General features: G+C 34.9%; 1 protein-coding gene across 2 annotated transcripts in view; it reads right to left on the minus strand.

The window, feature by feature from the left end:
• The window catches only part of SLC2A13 (solute carrier family 2 member 13), a 227,900-nt gene that overhangs the window by 153,751 nt on the left and 54,443 nt on the right, over positions 1-19,706 (minus strand). For both annotated transcript variants that reach the window (XM_072654311.1, XM_072654312.1), the window contains exon 3: positions 19,422-19,630. In XM_072654311.1, coding sequence (XP_072510412.1) covers positions 19,422-19,630 — 209 coding nt within the window. The remainder of the gene's footprint in view (positions 1-19,421; positions 19,631-19,706) is intronic.

The following is a 19,706-nucleotide window of genomic DNA, read 5'->3' on the forward strand; positions in this document are numbered from 1 at the left end:
ACTTCCCCTAAATTTGAATAAAATTCAGATGACTGAATTTTGTTAAGACATTTCTAAGTAGTCATGCACTTTTCCAGAATTACTGTTATTACACACCATTTATCTAACTGAACCTGAAAATTCCTAGGGATAAACTCTGAAATCAATATGAGAGAATTTAGGAAAAGAATTTCATGGAAACCTTAAAGAATTATACAGGTATGAGCATTTGAAAGCCCTAAATTTTATCTTTTTAATTTTTCAGTGAGGTACCTTAGCAAGCATTCCACTTCTTAAGCTCCACTTAATGGTTGTTTTTTGAACTCTCCTGGCTTAGAGTGAATCTCAGTGGTAATTGTTTCTCTTTGGAACAGCAATCCTGAGGACCTTACCCTCCCAGCTTGATTGTTTTTTCTTTTTCTAATTAATGGGGCCATCCCTTGACTACTTCTTAAAGAGGCCTATTCACTGAATGGCATTACCTCACTATAAGTGAGTATCTGAAAAGACCTTAGCCTAAAAGGATCAGAGTCTCCCATTGCATCCTGGGCAATCTCCAGTCATCCTGATGAGTATTAGGTCACTCAGTCCAAATGACTCTGGAGGAGAAAGTGAAACTGGTGAACTTGCGCAGCCCTCCCTCACTCAAAACAAAGTCAACTGCAAGTCATATAATCATTTTCCTGATGTCATGGTCCTCTTCAAAAATGAAAACCTATGAGCAGACTGAGCTGCCTGAATGGAGACCCAGGTAGCTAGGTAACTCAGCTTGTCCTCCCCCCTCTTTCTCAACCTTTCCTTCTCTTCTCCAAAGGAAGATAAATTTTGGTTGCCAGAAGCTGCCCAGTTAAATTGGGATTTACTGGCTAGATGTCTTCCTTCCTTCCTTCCTTCCTTCCTTCCTTCCTTCCTTCCTTCCTTCCTTCCTTCCTTCCTTCCTTCCTTCCTTCCTTTCTCTCTCTCTCTCTCTCTCTCTCTTTTTCTCTCTCTCTCTCTCTCCCTCCCTCCCTCTCTCCCTCCATCCCTCCCTCCCTCCCCCCCTCACTCCTTCCCTCCCTCCCTCCCTCCCTCCCTCCCTTCCTTCCTTCCTTCCTTCCTTCCTTCCTTCCTTCCTTCCTTCCTTCCTTTCTTTCTTTCCTAAAACCTTAAACACAGTTCATAAAATTTGATCTTATTTTCCTGATGGGGCTCCTAAGGAAGGGAAGTTTTGGCTAGCAAGTCTAAGAATACCAGATGGGTAGTGGTATGAGATGAGTTCTACTATAAACTTCAGCCCTAGGATATATTGATTGAAAGAGGCATATGATCTCTTTAGTTCAGATAATCCAGATTTGGAATACATACAGGTGACATTAGATTTATCATCTCTTTGATGGAGTTGATGTTGTCAGTAGTACTGGGAACTGGAACTCTTGATTATTTTTTTCCCAGGAGACTTTTATGTATTGCCCCAAACATCATTATACAACATTTGAAAAACTCATGTTAGAGGGTTGGATCAATATAGTGAAGTACAAGCAACAATCCAAATGAACTCTTCCAACACTCATCTCCAGAAAACTTTAAAAATAATACATCAAATAAACTTTAGAGTGTCAGAGCCAACAGAAGGTCAAGGTGAGATATTTTTCCAGCCCAAGACAACTTAGGAAGTCAGCAGGAGAGCTGTGTGACATGGGGCAGGGGCTGGCCCAGAGCACAAACAGCAGCTGTAACTCCAGTAGTGGGCCCCAAAGATAGCTGTAACAGTGATATCAGTGGCTCAGAAGTGGCAAAGGGATCAGAGAAGTGGAAAGAGAATGCACAGGACCCTTTACTAGCACTGAGTACAAGACCCAGCACTATTTGGGAATTCTACTGTTCATATACAGTTCTGAGTCACAGTTCCAAGGCAGAGAAGAGTGCTGGTCATCCTGTCACAAGGGAACAGGGGCCCTGGTTACAGTTCCAGGGTCAAACACTAGCATTTGTGGCTATGGGGGGAGGGGCACTTCCTGAGTAAAGACCAGTACAGACCAAGAGAGCAGTGACCACACCTTACCCAGGATAATACCACCTGGGAAGAGTTGAAAACTTGCAGACCCTCAGAACTAGCTCTGGAAAACAGTAGCGCACACACACACACACACACACACACACACACACACACACACACACACACACAAACCTTAAGCTTGGGACAGTGCCTGAGAAAGATGATTATTTTTCTTTTATATTAATAACCAATTATGAAACTAAGATTAAGATTTTTGTCTTCCTATTTCTTCATTCAGAAACCAGCCCCTATAGGTTATTCAACCAGTCTCAGAAGGACATTGCTGATAGATGAGATTGCTTAAATCCTTGGGGGACATGCCTTTTAATCTTGGGTAGGACCACACCCCAACTAGAAAAACTTTATAGAGAATCCAGTCTGAGATCTTGCTCTTAGGAAATAAGTACATGCCCTTACAATCTTCCATTAGAATTTAGACTGACATAGTTTATGAAGGGGAAAACCAGTCAGAGTGATCTGGGTAGCAATGGAGTTTTTTGTCCAGATTGATGGAAGTGGTCTGATTAGGTCACATTCTGCAGGAGGAACTGAAGAATTTTTTTTTTCCTGGCTCCTCATTAACATGCCCACAAACTCATTAACTGTTAACCAATGAAAGTTGATTTTCACCCTCAGGGATACACATTTTCTCAAAGGCTTTTAAGCATTCCATATTCTCCAGGGAGGGTCTTTTTGTGGTAAAGAGAAACAATTGATCTCAGTCTGTTAATAATTTGCTAGAAATCATTAATGAATTGATTATTAAATACCCAAAAACTCTGTCTCTGGGAAAAATTTCATTCATCTCCAACCAACTCCATATGAACAGAGCCCAATTTTAATATAAAGTTCAAAGTTAAAAAATAAGCTGAAAAAATAAGCAAACAGCAAAAAAGAACTTGACCATAAAAACCTACCATACTGTTAGGGAAGAACAACATCCAAACTCAGAAGAAAATATGAAAACAGTTATAAGGAAAACATAAAATGCAAATTGACACAAACTCAACAAGAATTCCTGGAAGAGTTAAGGAAAAAAGATAAAAGTGGTAGAGGAAAAAATGATTTTAAAAAATGAGAGTGATGCAATAAAAGAGAATTAACAGCCTAGTAAAAGAGGCACAAAACTACTGAAGAAACTAACATCTTTAAAAAAAGAATTGGCCAAATGGCAAAAGAGGTACAAGATACCATGGGAAATAAAACCTCCTTAAAAAGCAGAATCAGTCAAATGGAAAAAAGATACAAAAACTAACTGGAGAAATAATTCCTTAAAAATTATATTTGGACAAATGGAAGATAATGACTCTATAAGATAGCAAGAAAAAAATAAAATAAAATAAAACAGCCCAAAGGACAAAAAAAATAGAAGAAAATGTGAAATACTTCATTACCAAAAAACCCTGACCTGCAAAAACAGATCAAGAGAGATAATTTAAGAATTATTGGACTATCTGATAGCCACGATCAAGGAAGAGCTGAGAAATTGTCTCTCAAGAAATTATCTAGGAAAACTGCCCAATACAAATGGAAATAATTCACTGATCATTTCCTGAAAAAGATCACAAAATGAAATCTAGCAGGAATATTATAGCCAAATTCCAGAGTTACTAGTCCAAGGAGGAAATATTACAAGCAGCCAGAAAAAAAAAAATTCAAATTATACGGAGCCACAGTCAAGATCACATGAGATTTAGCAGCTTCTACATCAAAGAAGCAGAAAGCTTAGGAATATAATATTTAGAAAAGGCAAAAAAGATTATAACCAAGAATAACCTACTAAGCAAAACTGAGTATAATCCTATTGGGGGATAAATTGATATTTAATGAAATAGCAAGTATTCAAGCATTTCTTTTGAAAAGACAAGAGAAAATAGAAAAATTTTAAATTTAAATTAAATTAAAAATAGAAAATCTGACATTCAAACAAGATGAAAAAACATCAGATGAACGAAAAATCATAAGGGACTTAATAAAACTATACTGTTGACATTTCTCTATGGAAGATGATACATTTAATTTCTCAAACTTTTATCATTCTTACAATAGGTAGAAGGAATCTTCATAGGAAAAGGGCACAGGAGTGATCAATTATGTTTGGTCCAAGAAATAAAAGAGGAAAATGAAGGAGCAAGAAAGAGGGATGCACTGGGGAAAGAGGGAGTGGAAAGAAAGAATGGGGAAAATCATCTTACATAAAAAATGCGTGTAAGGAATAGAGGGGAGAATAGGGAGAGGGTAGTGGGAAATTCTTGAAATTCACTCTCATCAGAACTGGTTCAAATAGAGAATATATACACACACTCAGTTGAGTATAGAAATCAGTTTTACCTAACAGAGAAATAAGAGGAAAAAGGAATAAGAGAAAGGAGGAAAAGTAATAAAAGGGAGGACAGACTGAGAGAGGCAGAGGTCAGAAGCAAAACAGACTTTTGAATAGGGAAAGGGTAAAAAGAGTGAGAGAGAATAAAAAAGGAGAGTATAGGACAGAAGGTAATCATAATTGAATGTGAATGAGATGAACTCACCCATAAAAGGAAATCAGAATGGATTAGAAAATAGAATCCAATAGTACACTGTTTACAGAAGATATGCTTGAAACAGAAAGACACACACAGAATTAAAATAAGAGAGTACAGAAAATCTATTATGATTCACCTGAAGTAAAAAAAGACAGGGATAGCAATCAAAATCTCAGACAAAGCAAAAGCAAAACAAGACCTAAATAAAAGAGATAATGAGGGAAACTACATTTTGCTAAAAGGTACAGGACAATTCAGGAGGCATTTAGGCAAGCCAGCAGCAAGCCCCACCAGAGCAAACCAGCAGGAGATCCTGAGCCAAAGGGTGGTAGAGCCAGCAAGCACCAACACCAGGACACACCATGTGCCTTTACACAGTCAGGGGAATCTGCAGACACTAGAACAGTGAATCAATTGCATCGTGGATGGTATCCACCAATAGTTGAAGCTACTCATGTTCTATTGCAGCCCTAGAGGAGGAGGAGATGTCCAGCAACCAGAACAATCCTCCCCCCACATGCCATGTTGCTAGCTTCAGTGTAACCCTGGGGAAAGTCAAAAAGACTTCACCTGACCTCAGCACACACCAGCTACTTCCAGCTCTGTTATGGGTAAGCTACATCATCATACAGCTTCCAGCTGCCAAAATCTGAGGCCCAAGCACACCAAGTCAGTAAACAGACCCCAAGCTCCAAGCACAAAAAGCATGAGACACAACCCCCTGTGACCCAGAAGCAGAGACATCCACTTTAAAAGTCAAGGAAAAGGCAAACACAATGAGTATAAAGGAACATAGAAAAGCAAAGACCATACATTCTTACTACGGGAACCGGAAATATCAAAATACAAATTCAAAAGAGGACAGCATTATCACTATAACCAAATGTGAAAACTCAAAGGTGAATATGAACTGGTATCAAGCTAAAAAGCCTTCTTTTTAAAAAGGATTTTAAGAGTCAAATAAGAGAGGTGGGAGAAAAATTGAATAATTCTTTTAAAAATACAATTAACAAAATGAAAAAAAAAATCAATGAAGCAAACAACCCCTTAAAAAGAAAAATTGGCCAAATCAAAAAGGAGGCTCAAAAGCTAAGGGAAGAAAACAACTCCTCAGAAAGTAAACGTTGCCATATAGAAAAGAGGTATAAAAGCTAACTGAAGAAAACAATATGTTAAAAATAGGAATTGGGCAAGTAGAAGTTAATGACTGCACAAGGCATCAAGAATCAGTCAAACAAAGTGAAAAAATTGAAAAAATAGGATAAAACATAAAATACCTCGTTGGAAAAACAACTGACCTGGAAAACAGATGCGGGAGGGACAATTTAAGAATTATTGGTTTAAGGGGAAAAGCCATGATGATAAAAAAAAAGCCTGGGCGGTATCTTCCAACAAATCATCAAGAAAAACTGACCCAAGATCCTAGAACCAGAGGGCAAAAGAATCATTGAAAGAATCCACCATTCACCTCCTCAAAGACATCTCAATTTGAAAATGTCAAGTAATATTGTAGCCAAATTCCAGAATTATCAGGCAAAGTAGAAAATACTACAAGCAGTCAGAAAGAAACAATTCAAATATCAGGATCACTGAGGACCATGCATTAAAAGATCAGAGGACTTGGAATATGATGTTTTGTAATGTAGAGGAGCTTGGATTATAACAAAGGATCAATTACGCAGAAAAATTGAGTATAATCTTTCAGGCAAGGAGATGGACATTCAATGAAAGAGGGGACATCCATATCTTCCTGATGAAAAGACCAGAGCTCAGTGGAAAAACTGATCTTCAAATATGAGACTCAAGAGAGAAATTAAAAGCTAAACAAGAAAGAAAAAACATGTTATTCAATAAGGGCAAAATGTTCACATCTGTACATGGAAAAATGGTACTTGTGAGTCTTGGGAATTGTGTTTTTAGTATGACTTATAAAGGGATATAAATAGGCAGAGGGTGTAAATTAACTCATGTGATGGTTAAAAAAGCTAAAGAAGGGGTGAAAAGGGATTGTAATGGAAGAATAGGAAAGGAGGAAACATAAAAGGGTAAATTACATTACATAAAGAAGCACAAAAACAAATGATAGTGGAGGGAAAGAGGAGAGGTAGATAAGTATTGCTCAAACTCTACTCTCATTAGATTTCGTTCAAGGAGGGAATAACATACTCACCTAGGTATCAAATCTAGCTTGCCCTACAGTCAGTAGGAGGGAAAGTAAAAGAAAGGGGTGGTTAGAAGGAAGCAAAGAACCAGTAAGGGAAGAGGGAAAGAAAAAGGATGGGGGCTGATAGAAGGAAGGGAAGATTGAGGGAGGAGGTGGTCAAAAGCAAAACCCTTTAGAGGAGGGAAAGGGAGAAGTCAGAAACAAAAGCATAAATGGGGGAAGGGAGTGGAGAACAGAATGGAGAGAAAGACACAGATAGTAATCATAAAACTATGAATGTGAATTACATGAAGTCTCTCATAAAATAGAAGGGGAGAGCAGAGTGGATTAAAAACCATAATCTTACAATATGTTATTTACAAGAAACACATTTGAAACAGGGAGATTAACATACAGAGTAAAGGTAAATGACTGGAGTAGAGTATATTGTGCTTCAGCTGAAGTAAAAAAAAAAAGCAGGGGCACCAATCCTAATCTCAGACAAAGCAAAAGCAAAAATAGATCCAATTAAAAGAGATAAGGAAGGAAACCATATACTGCTAAAAGGTATCATAGATAATAAAGTAATATCATTTCTAAACATAAACGCACAAAATGATATAGCATGCAAATTCTTAGAAGAGAAGTTAAGAGAGTTAAAGGAAGAAATACACAGCAAAACTATGCTACTGGAGCACCTCATCCCCCCTCTCTAAAACTGATAAATTTAACCTCAAAATAAACCAAAAAAATTAAGGAGGTGAATAGAATTTTAGAAAAAGGTGGATATGCTAGGACTTGGGGGGAAATGGAATGGGGATAGAAAGCAATATAGCTTTTTCTCAGAAGTACATGGCACCTACACAAAAATTGACCATGTACTAGGGCATGACAACCTCACAATCCAATGAAGACAGGAAAAAATATGAAATGCATCCTTTTCAGATTGTGGTGCAATAAAAATTACATTTAGTAAAGGAACATGGAAAAATAATAAAAATTGATTGGAACTAAAAAATCTAATGCTAAAGAATGACTGGGTCAAACAAAAAATCATAGAAAAAATCAATAACTTCATTCAAGGTAATGACAATAATGTGACAACATATCAAAACTTATGGAATGCAGTAAAAATGGTTCTTGGGGATAGTTTATATCTTTGAATTATTATATGAATGAAAAAGTGAAAGAGGAGATCAAAGAATTGGGCATACAACTGAAAAAGCTAGAAAAAGAACAAAATTAAAATCCTCAATTAAATACCAAATTAAAAATTCTAAAAATCAAAGGAGAAATTAATAAAATTGAAATTAAGAAAACTATTAAACTAATAAAGAACACTAAGATCTGGTTTTATAAAAAAAAAAACCAACAATAAAATAATGTTACAGTAAGCACCTCAACATACACAAAGGTGCCTGCTACCACAGATTCTTAGATCTTTGTTCATGAAAGGAAAGACAACTTTTGAGGGGTTTAAAATCACTTTAATTAAGCACAGGTATCAGAGAAAATAAAAATCAAAATTTCAGAGAAATCAAAAATCAACAGGCAGCATTTCCAAACTGCCTGACCATTAACATACATACAACTTTGCCAGAAAGGGATGCACCAAAATCTGGGATTTAAAAAATTCAGGAGGCTGCTAGTCAGCTTCCCAGAGTCACATCTGGCACAAAAATCATTTTCCAAAAATTAAGCCCCAAAGTAAAACCTCATGCTCAGAGTATTTATACACTTTCAAGAACCAGAGGGCATAAAACTTCTGACCCTGCATCTCAATAGAAAAAACAAAAGATAATTGAGACACTCCTACAAAACAACTCCCCTAATCAAGCTTCCCTCAAAGGGCAGGCCCAGTAATGGGAGGGAAGATCTTCTTTAATAACATTATTCAATCAGACGCACTTTTAGTAAAACAAAAACAGCAAAAAATCCTAATTTGATTGCAGTCACAAATAGATAAATCTTTGGTTGATTTGATAATGAAAAAAAAAGAAGAAAACCAAATTGACAATACCAGAAACAAAAAGGGTGAATTTCCACCAATGAAGAAGAAATTAAAACAATAATTAAAAACTATTCTGTCCAAATATATGCCTATATATTTGACAATCTTAGTGAAATGGATAAATATTTGAAAAAATATAAATTGCCCAGACTGACAGAAGAAGAAGTAAAATGCTTAAATAACCCCATCTGGGGAAAAAGAAATTGAACAAGCCATCAATGAAGTCACTAGGAAAATATCTTCAAGGCAGATGAATTTACAAGTAAATTCTATCATTTAAAGAACAATTAAGTGTTATTAATAGTATATAGACACAATTAATAGTATATAGACGATTTGGGAAAATTGGTGAAGAAGAAATCCTACCAAATTCTTTTTATGATACAAATATGGTACTGATAGCTAAACTGGTAAGAATCAAAACAGAGAAAGAAAATTATAGACCAATTTGCCTAATGAATATAGATGAAAAATTTTAAATAGAATATTAAAATGATTACAGCAATTTATGAGAACAACATATTTTGATAACATAGGATTTATACCAGGTGTTGGTTCAATATTAGGAAAACTATTAGCAATATTCATCATATCAGAAACAAAACTAACAAAACATACGATTATCTCAATAGACAAAAAGCATTTGACAAAACACAACCGTCTTCCTGTTAAAAACACTACAGAGCATAAGAATAAATAGAACCTTCCTTAAAATGATAAATATCATCTACCTAAAACCAAACATTATATGCAGTGAGGATAAGCTGGATGCCTAAAGGGCTACAAAAAAGTGCATACCCTTTGATCCAGCAATATCACTTCTAGGGCCATATCCCAAAGAGATCATAAAAATGGGAAAAAAGACTCACATGTACAAAAGTATCTATAGTAGTTGTTTTTGTTGTGGCCAAGAACTGGAAATTGAGGGGATGCCCATCAATTGGGGAATGGCTGAACAAGTTGTAGTATATTGATGTAATGGAATATATCATCATGCTATAAGAAATGATGAACTGGCAGATTTCTGAGTAAAGTGAGCAGAACCAGGAGAACCACAGTAATAACGACAATGTGTGATGACTGACTTTGATAGATTTAGCTCATCTCAGCAATGGAAGGTCCTAAAACAATTTCAAAAGAGTCATGATGAAAAATGTCACCCACATCCAGGGAAAGAACTAAGGAGTCTGAATACAGAGTGAAGTAGACTATTTTCTCTTTTTTTTGATGTTTTTTTTTCTTTTCTTTCTTGTGGTTCTCATTCATTCTAATTCTTCCATACACCATGACTAATGTGAAAATATATGCAATAGGAATGTATATGTAGAGACTATATCAGATTACATGCTGTCTCTGAGAGGGAGAAAGAGAGGGAGGGGAGAAAACTTAAAACATATGGAAAAGAATGTTGAAAACTAAAAATAAATTAACATTAAGAATTATATTTATATTTTTTATATCTTTATTTGTTTTAAACTCATTCCATAATTTTTAGCATTGTTTTGAGATTATTTTAATGGTAAAAGGTCTCTCAACAAAAATTTAGGGAACTCACCATGAAGGAGTAAGTTATACTAAGAGCTTGGGAGGCCTCCTGGAGTTAATGTGACACTGCCTGTCCTCAGCCAAAGCACAGTTCACCTAGTGCACTTTGCAGCATGATGGCTTAACTTACTTCTGACTGAAACCACACTTTGCAAACTTTTATATTGAAAATTCCCTTAAATCAGTTTATTTTCTTGGTGCTTGTTCTGTTCTAAAAGTCAGGTGTGTTACAAATGCTAATAGTTCAGGTTTTTACAAATAAAACTTTAACTATAATTAGTTGTAAGATACAAGAAAAAACAATGAAAGTGTGAAGTAATGAATTCTTAAAAAGTAATTTTAAAAGTTTAACAGCTGGCATCACAGATTATAGGATCATAGTTTTGAAGCTAAAATGAACATTAGATATCATATTGTCCAATTCTAATATGAATACAAAAAGATTTTTAAAAGTATTACTTCCTCATATAGGTCATAGCCAACTTAGAAATCAATCTAAATGTATTTGTAGGTCAGTTCTTAGAATTTAAAATAAATTTTCCCACAAAAGTAATTATACAAGGAGTGATTGGAATTCCAAGGCAGAACAGACCAAAAAAGCCTATTTAACCCATAAGGCTTCTCAATCAATAATTTTGTGTAATTTAATAATCATTTATGTCAACCAATAAAATAACAATCATTTATAAATCATTTATTATGTGCTAGGTACAGTACTAGGTACTGGGAATACAAAAGCAAAAATAAAATCCCATACACACAAAGAGTTTGTATTTTGTTTTGGTGAATCAACCTGGGGTACGTATATACACATAGATATATAAATACATATGCGTATGTGCACATATACACAGTAAGTGCATCATTTTTGTCATTTGTTCTCGAAGAGGACCAGAATGACATCACCATGATAAAGTCAAGTTTCAATGTGTTCAGCTGTGGCTGATCAGACCAAAAGGAGCTCTGAATGCTCTACCACAGATTGGACACAGATAGTCCATATGAACATTTGGGATGGATATTACAAATTTCCACATCCTACATTTCCTTTGTGCTGTTTCAATTCTGTTTTGTTCATAGAGCATAGTACCCTTTCTGATGTGGGCACACCATGCTGAGTAGTCCTGTGCCAGTGTCTCCCATGTCTCACAATCAAATCCAAAGTTCTTGAGAGAGACCTTGAGAGTGTCCTTGTATCGCTTCTTCTGACCACCATGTGATCGCCTGTCCCATTCAAGTTTTCCATAAAATAATCTTTTTGGCAAGTGTACATTTTCCATTTGGACAATGTGGTCAGCCCATCAGAGTTGCACTCTCTGAAGCATAGTTTGAATGCTTGGAAGTTTAATTCAAGCAAGGACCTAACTGTCTGGTACCTTATCCCACCAGGTGATCTTCAGAATCTTCCTAAGACAATTCAAATGGAAGAGATTCACTTTCCTGGCATGGTGCTAGTAGACTGCCCATGTTTTACAGGAATGCAACAATGAGGTCAGCACAATGGCTCTGTAGACCTTTAGTTTGGTAGTTAGTATAATTCCTCTTCTCTTCCATACTTTTCTTTAGAGCCTCCCAAACACTGAGTTAGCTCTTGCAATGCATGTGTTAACCTAATTGTCAATATGTACATTTACCACGGTAAGTGAACTTATCCACAGTATTCAAAACTTCTCCATTTGTTGTAACTGATTGTCCCACATATGCATGGTATGGCGTTGGTTGATGGAGCACCTGTGTTTTCTTGGTGTTAATTATTAGGCCAAAATTAGCACCGGCAGCATAGAATCGACCCATACTTTGTTGCATCTCAGTTTCAGAAGCTGCATTGAGTACACAGCCATCTGCAAAAGAAAATCACTCACCGACACCTCCTCCATTTTGGTCTTGGCTTGAAGAATTGAAGAATTTCAAATTTTCAAATTGAAGCATGTGCATATAAACATATAGTCAACAAATATATAGCAGAGTTTTAGAAATGACCATTCTAAAATGGATAATATATGAAATAGATGGTGTCTAAGAATTTTTTTTCAGTGCTTGCAATGGTAGTGTAAATGCAAAAATCTTTCCCATTCATTAATAGGCCCATATGACCTGTTTAGATCACATGGAAACCTAAGTCACATGTGGTGGGAGGAGTTTTCTGAATGGGTGGAGTAGGAAGGGTGGAGCAGAGGTAGAAGGAAGTTGGTTAGTTTAGACAGAGCTCACAGTCCAATGTAGAAATACTAAATGTACAATTTCAGATCACAATGCAATAAAAATTATATTCAAAGCACCATGAAAATGTATGAAAATTAATTAGAAACTATATCTAGAGATATGAGGAGAATGAGGTCAAACAACAAATCACAGAAATCACCAGTAATTTCAACTAAGAGAATACAAGAATGAGACAATAACAATACTGAGACAACATATAAGAATTTATGGGATGTAGCCAAAGCAGTAATTACAGAAAATTTTATATCTCTAAATGCTTACATCAATAAAATAAAGATCAGATTGATGAACTGAAGATTCAACTGAAAAAGAACTAGAAAAAGAACAAATTCTTCCTTGCTCATCTCTTTTTTTTTGAGCTATTTTTCCCCATTCTTTCTTTCATCTGTATTAGCTCAAAGAGAAAATAATATACACAGTTAGCTGCATATAGAAATCTACCTGACCCAACAGGGAAGTTGGAGGGAGGACATAAAATAAGAAGGGGTGGGGACTGAGAGAAGGGAGGGCAGGTCAGGGGAGGTGGTAGACAGGATTGAAACACTGATGAGGCAGGAAAGGAAAAGGACAAGCAGGAGGAAGAATAGAATGGAAGGAAACAGACAGGTAGTCAACATAGCTGTGAATGGGATGAACTCTCCCATACAAAGTAAATGCACAACACAGTAGATCAAAAACCAGCATCCTACAGTATACTGCTTACACAAAACATACTTGAAGCAGAGAGACATACACAGAGTAAGTGTAAGGGGCTGCAGCAGAATCTACTATAGTCCAGCTAAAGTAAAAAAAAATCAGGAGCAACAATCCTGATCTTAGGCAAAGTAAAAGCAAAAACAAACCTAATTAAAAGAGATGAGGAAGGAAATTACTTCTTGCTAAAAGCCACCATAGACAATGAAGTAATCAAATTAGAAAAGCAAGGAATAGTTTACTTGTCAGATTTATGGAGAAGAGTAGAATTTATGATCAAAGAAGAGACCAAGAGCATTACAAAATATAGAACAATTTTGATCATATTAAATTGAAAAGTTTTTGTAGAAACAAAACAATGCAACCAAGATTACAAGGAAAGCAGAAAGCTGGGAAAGTCTTTACAGCAACTATCTCTGATAAAGGTGCAATTTCTCAAATACATAGAGAACTGAGTCAAATTTATGAGAATACAAGCTATTCCCCAAATGAAAAATGGTCACAGGATATGAACACGCAGTTTTCAGATGAAGAAATCAAAAACATTTATATGCATATGAAGAAGTGTCCTAAATCACTTTTGATTAGACAAATGCAGATTAAAACAGTACTGATATACTACCTTATACCAATCAAATTAGCTAATATGAGAAAAACGAAAATGACAAATGTTGGAGAGAATGTGGAAAAATTGGAGCACTAATGCATTGTTGGTGGAGTTGAGAACTGATCCAACCATTGTGGAGAGCAACTTGGAACCATGCCCAAGGAGCAACCTAACTGTGCATATCCTGTGATCCAGCAATGCCACTATTATGTCTTTATCCCAAAGAAATCATAAAAAGGGAAAAAGTATCTATATGTGCAAAAATATTTAGAACAGCTCTATTCATGCTGGCAAAATATTGAAACTCAGTTGGTTAATGGCTGAACAGCTAGTGGTATATGAATATAATGGAATACTATTGTGCTCTAAGAAATGATGAACAGGCATATTTCAGAAAAAAACAGGAAAGATTTGTACAAACTAGTGCAAAGTGAAAGGAACAGAACCAGGAAAAGCCTGTTCACAGTATAAGCAACACTGTGTGATGATTAACTATGAATGACTAGGTTATCCTCAGCACCATAATGGTCCAAGACAAATACAAAAGACTCATGAAAGATAATGATATTCATATTCAGATAAAGAACTGATGGACTCTGAATGCAGATTTAAGAATATTTTTTCACTTCACTCTTTCTCATATTTTTTTTCTTTTGATCTGTTTCTTCTTTCACAACTTTTTTGAATATGGAAATATATTTTACACACTAATATGTGTATAAACCATATCAAGACATTTTCAGAAGAGAAGATAGAAGGAGAAAGAGGGTGAGAGAAAAATTTGGAACTCAAAATCTTGTAAAAATAAATGGTAAAAATTTTCTTGATACATAATTATGGAAAAAACCAAAATATTATTTAAAGTAAAACAATATATAAAATAACTGTAGGCAATAGAAATTAATTGGGACTTTACCTTCCAGGAACTATATGAACACAAATACAAAACACTTTTTACACAAATAAAGTCACATCTAAATACTTGGAAAAATATCACTTGTTCATGGGTAGATCAAACCAATGTAGTAAAAAGGACAACTGCACCTAAAGTAATCTATTTATCTACTACCATACAAATCAAACTTTCAAAAAATTATTTTATAGAACTAGAAAAAAAATCATAAAATTCATCTGGAAGAACAAAAGGTCAAGGATATCAAGGGGATCAATGAAAAAAAAAATGAAGGCCAGTGGTTTAGCCATACTAGATCTCAAACTGTATTATAAAGCAATAATTATCAAACAATTTAGTACTGGATAAGAAAAAGAGTGGTAGATTAGTGGAATAGATTAGATATACATTACATTACAGTAAATGACCACAGCAATCTAGTATATGATAAACACACAGATCTAAGTTTTTGGAATAAGAACTATTCTTTTGACAAAAACTTCTGGGAAAATTAGAAAATAATATGTTACAAACTAGGTATAGACCACCATTCACATCATATACCCAGATAAGGTCAAAATTTGTTCATGATTTAGGTATAAATGGTGATAAAATAAGCAAATTAGAATAACAAGTAAAAGTCTACCTATCAAATCTATGCAAAAGGGAAGAATTTAGAATCAAAGAAACTATAGAGAGCATTGTATAATGTAAAACAGATAATTTTGATTATATCAAATTTTAAAATTTTGCACAATCAAAATCAATGCAACCAAAAATTATAAGGAAAGGAGAAAACTGAGGCAATAATTTTTACAAGTATCTCTGATAAAGACCTCATTTCTCAAATATACAGAGATGTTCGAAGGGATATAGGAAAATTGGGACACTAATGCATTGTTGGGATAATTGTAAAGTTATCCAATCATTCTAGAAAGAAATTTTCTAGATTTTCTGCCCAAAGAGTTATAAAACTGTGCATACCCTTTGGCCCAGCAATATCACTACTAGATCTGTATCCCAAAGATATATACAAAAAAAGAAAAGGATCTATATGTACAAAAATATTTATAACAAAAATTCTGTGTGGTGGCAACAAACTGGAAATTGAGGGGATGGCCATCAATTGAGGAATCATTGAATAAGTTTTGGTATATGATTGTGATGGAATACCATCATGTTATAATTTAAAAATAAAATTGAAAATAAAATAATACCGAGTACACAAAGTAATTCCTATGGCATGTAAAAGTTACTGCACAAGCTAATTTAAACATAAAGTAGCCATTTAACTTTTAACTACAATGAACAATATCAAATAGAATGAAATTCTAGATGATATATAGTATATGTGTGTAATATGTGTTATGCATACATATATTACATATATATATAACTTTAACAAACATTAAAATAATAAAGAAATGAGTTATTATTTAAATCAACAGTTTATTTAGGTTTGCTATATATTTAGTGGAAAAGAGGCTGGATTTGTGGTCTGAGGACCAAGATATGAGAACTGGGCAAATAACTAGTACTATCTAGGTCTCAATTTCCTTATCGATAAATTGAGATGATTAGAATAGATGACCTCACAGGTTTAATTTAGGCCTATGAAGTGGCCCAGTAGATAGAATGCTGAGCCTGGAGTCAGGAAGGGATCTTCCCAAGTTCATATCTGGCCTCAGACACTTAATAGCTGTGTGAGAGTGGACAAGTCACTTAATCCTGTTTATCTCAAATTCTTTTCTGTACAATGAACTGGAAAAGCAAATGGCCAACCACTCCAGTATCTTTGCCAACAAAATGCCCTGCAGAGAATTCTGGGAAGATGTTGAAGTAGGTCAGAAAATTCTAAGTTCTCAAGGGCTTTTGCCCCACAAAAGAGCTAAAATAGCACCTTAGGGCAAACAAAGTGTGGGTGGAGATAATAGAGACTAGGGCCACAACAGGGGTTTTCCTGACACAATTTGAGAAGATTGGAAGAAAAATCCCAGAACCCAGTTTAGTCCCAGTGAAAAGTAAACACCTCCAGGCTAGGATATGGTTTAACAACAAGCTCAACCAATAAGCAGCAAGCCATGGGATTAGTTGGTGTAAGAGGATGCCTAGGCTCCAGTCACAGGAACTTTCAGCCCCAGGATACTGAGGGGAGTTGGACTCTTGAGCCTAGGAAGATTGAGAGAACTTCTGCTAATAAGAAACACTAGACCCCACTGTGCTGGGAAGATTTGACTGGGGCAAGAAGGAACGAGCACACCCAGTGAGAGCAGAAGCAGTGAGGCAAAAAACCCCTGGCTGTGGGCATTTACAGGAGGATGGAGATTTGGCTTTATTCCAGGCAGGCAGGGAAGACTGAAGATCTGGGGCAAGAGACACCATTTCCCATAACCCAAGACTAGAGGTGATTACAAAAATGAACTCTTACCACAAAAAAAAAAAAAAAAAAAAAAAAGCACAGGCAAAAGGAGTAAGAATTCAACCACAGAAAGTTATTGCAGGAATAGAAATGACAGGAGTTCATCTTTAGAGGAGGTTATTGAAGTAAAGAAATCCCCAAAGAGTAATATCAAATGGTCACTTACTCAAAAAAAATCTTAAAAGATCTTTAAAAAAGAGTTTAAAAACCAAATGGCAGAGATGGAGGAAAAACTAAAGAAAAAATCAAGAATATTGCAAGAAAAACAAGAAAGTTATGAAAGGAAAGTCAACCAATTAAAAAATAAATCCAGAATCTTAAGGAAGAAAATGACATCTTGAAAATCAGAATTGGGCAAAGTGAGTGAAGCCAGCAAAATTATAAGAGATCAAGAAATAATTAACTGAAATATGAATAATGAAAAAATAGAAGAGAAAGTGAAACATTCTATAAGGAAAACAACAGATTTGGAGAATAAATCAAGAAGAGAAAACATAAAAATAATTGAACTAACTGAAAGTTATGATCAGAAAAAGAATCTAGGCACAATAATACAAGAAATAATTAAAGCAAAATGTTCTGCAGCATTAGAACAATGAGGGAAAGTAGAAAGAGAAAAAAATTCATCAATCACCACTTAAAACAGATCCTATGATGAAAACTCATAGGAATATCATAGTGAAATTTCCAAACACCCTGATCAAGGATAAAATATTAAAAGCATTAAGACTGAAACAATTTAAATATGGTGATGTCACAATTAGAGTGACACAAGATCTAGCAGCAGAGACATTAAAGGACTGCAGGTCTTGAAACATAATATATTGAAGAACAAAGGAACTGGGCCTCTGGCCAAAAATATCAAACACTGCAAGGTTAAGTATTATCCTAAATGAAAAAAAATGAACATTTGATAAACTCTTAGACTTTCAAGACTTTGTTAAAACAATAACCTGAATTTAATAGAAGATATGGCATACAAGAACCAAAAGAAATATAAGGTACATACCAAAGACTGATTATTAGGGATTCATTAGGATAGACTGCTTACTATATATATATATATGCATGTATATGTGTGTATGTGTATGTGTATATGATATATACACATACATATATACATATATATGTGCACATATGCATATATTTTATGTAAAATGTATGTCTAAAGTTCTTATTAATAATTGGGTAGCTCATAAGTAAGATTGGAGAAAACCTGAGTTGGATATGAATTTGAAAAGTAAAATCATTTAAGAATAGCTGAAAAGAGTAATTATTTTGTACAAATGAGGTACAAGAGGAAGAATTGATACAGAAGAATTAGATGGGGGAGGAGGGCTGGTATTTCTGGTCACCTACTTTAATTGGGAATGAGTTTAAGCAGGAGCAATACATACATATATTTAGAAGAGTATAAAAGTTTTCTAAATTCAGAAGAAATAAAATGGTAGGTGCACAGGGAGGAGGGAGAGGACAAGGGAGGGATCTTTAGGGGGAGGGAGAGGGAATAGATAAAAGGGGGGTGAAGGGTGTTTAGATTTATGGGAATGGGAGGATAAGGGAGGGATTCTTGGAGGGGGGTAGGCAAGTAATAAGAGGGCAAGGCAGTGGGTAGAAATGAAGGAGACAGGATGGATAAGAAACAAGAGATAAGCTCAAACAAAAAATAAATCGGGAGTAGAATATGTTTGGGAAAGTATATATCTATATATATATTTATATATGTATATGTGTATGTATATATAGATAACTATAGAGAAATATATCTAAACTTTATTGTAGCCTATGGGGGGTTGGGGAGAGGGGGAGAAAGAACAAAGTAAAAAAGTGCACAGCAGAAAACCAAACAACTCAGAGAAAAGCAAAGGTGAATAATTTTCAGCACAAGCATTATTTATCATACAAGCTCACTTGAAATGAAAATTTATTGTTACACAACATGAATTCTCTCATGTTCTGCTATGCACATGACATGCTTTTCTTTCCTTTTTAACTTTGTATTTAAGTTCCAGTATTTAAGTTTATGATGAGTTTTTGGTTCTTTTTTCAATAAATAAACGAATAAATAAAAAGAAAAAAGCATTAAAGAAATTCATTAATTACAAAATTTTTTAAAAGATAAATAAAATGCCCTGATGAGGTCAGAAAGAACCAGACATTACTGAAAAAGGACTGAATATCATCATTAAGGTCTCTTTTGGCTCTTGCTCTATAATCCTATTATCTTAGATCTTGTGGTAGACTATATACCACATAATTTAGAGATGTCACATTACTAAAAGAACATAATTTAAGAATGAAATTGCCCTATGTTACTTTTATGCAAAAAATACAACTATAAAACCAACATACCTGAACCAACTTCTTTTTCCTCCTCTTCAATGTTATTTTTGATACTATCATACTCCTCATCAATTGTCTGGTTGCCTCGGATCTGTGACAAAATTCTCCGAGCTTTCTGAGTCTGTCCCTTCTGAATGAGCCATCTTGGGCTTTCCGGTAGAAAGAGAAATCCAAGGAACTGTATTATTGCTGGGATAGCTGACAGACCCAGCATATACCTACCAAAAGAAAATAGAGCTTTATAGAATCTAATGTCATTAGCAATAAAGCATAAAATAATTATGTTGGCTACAG

The sequence above is a fragment of the Notamacropus eugenii genome, chromosome 3 (assembly GCF_028372415.1).
Source record: "Notamacropus eugenii isolate mMacEug1 chromosome 3, mMacEug1.pri_v2, whole genome shotgun sequence".
Lineage (NCBI taxonomy): Eukaryota > Metazoa > Chordata > Mammalia > Diprotodontia > Macropodidae > Notamacropus > Notamacropus eugenii.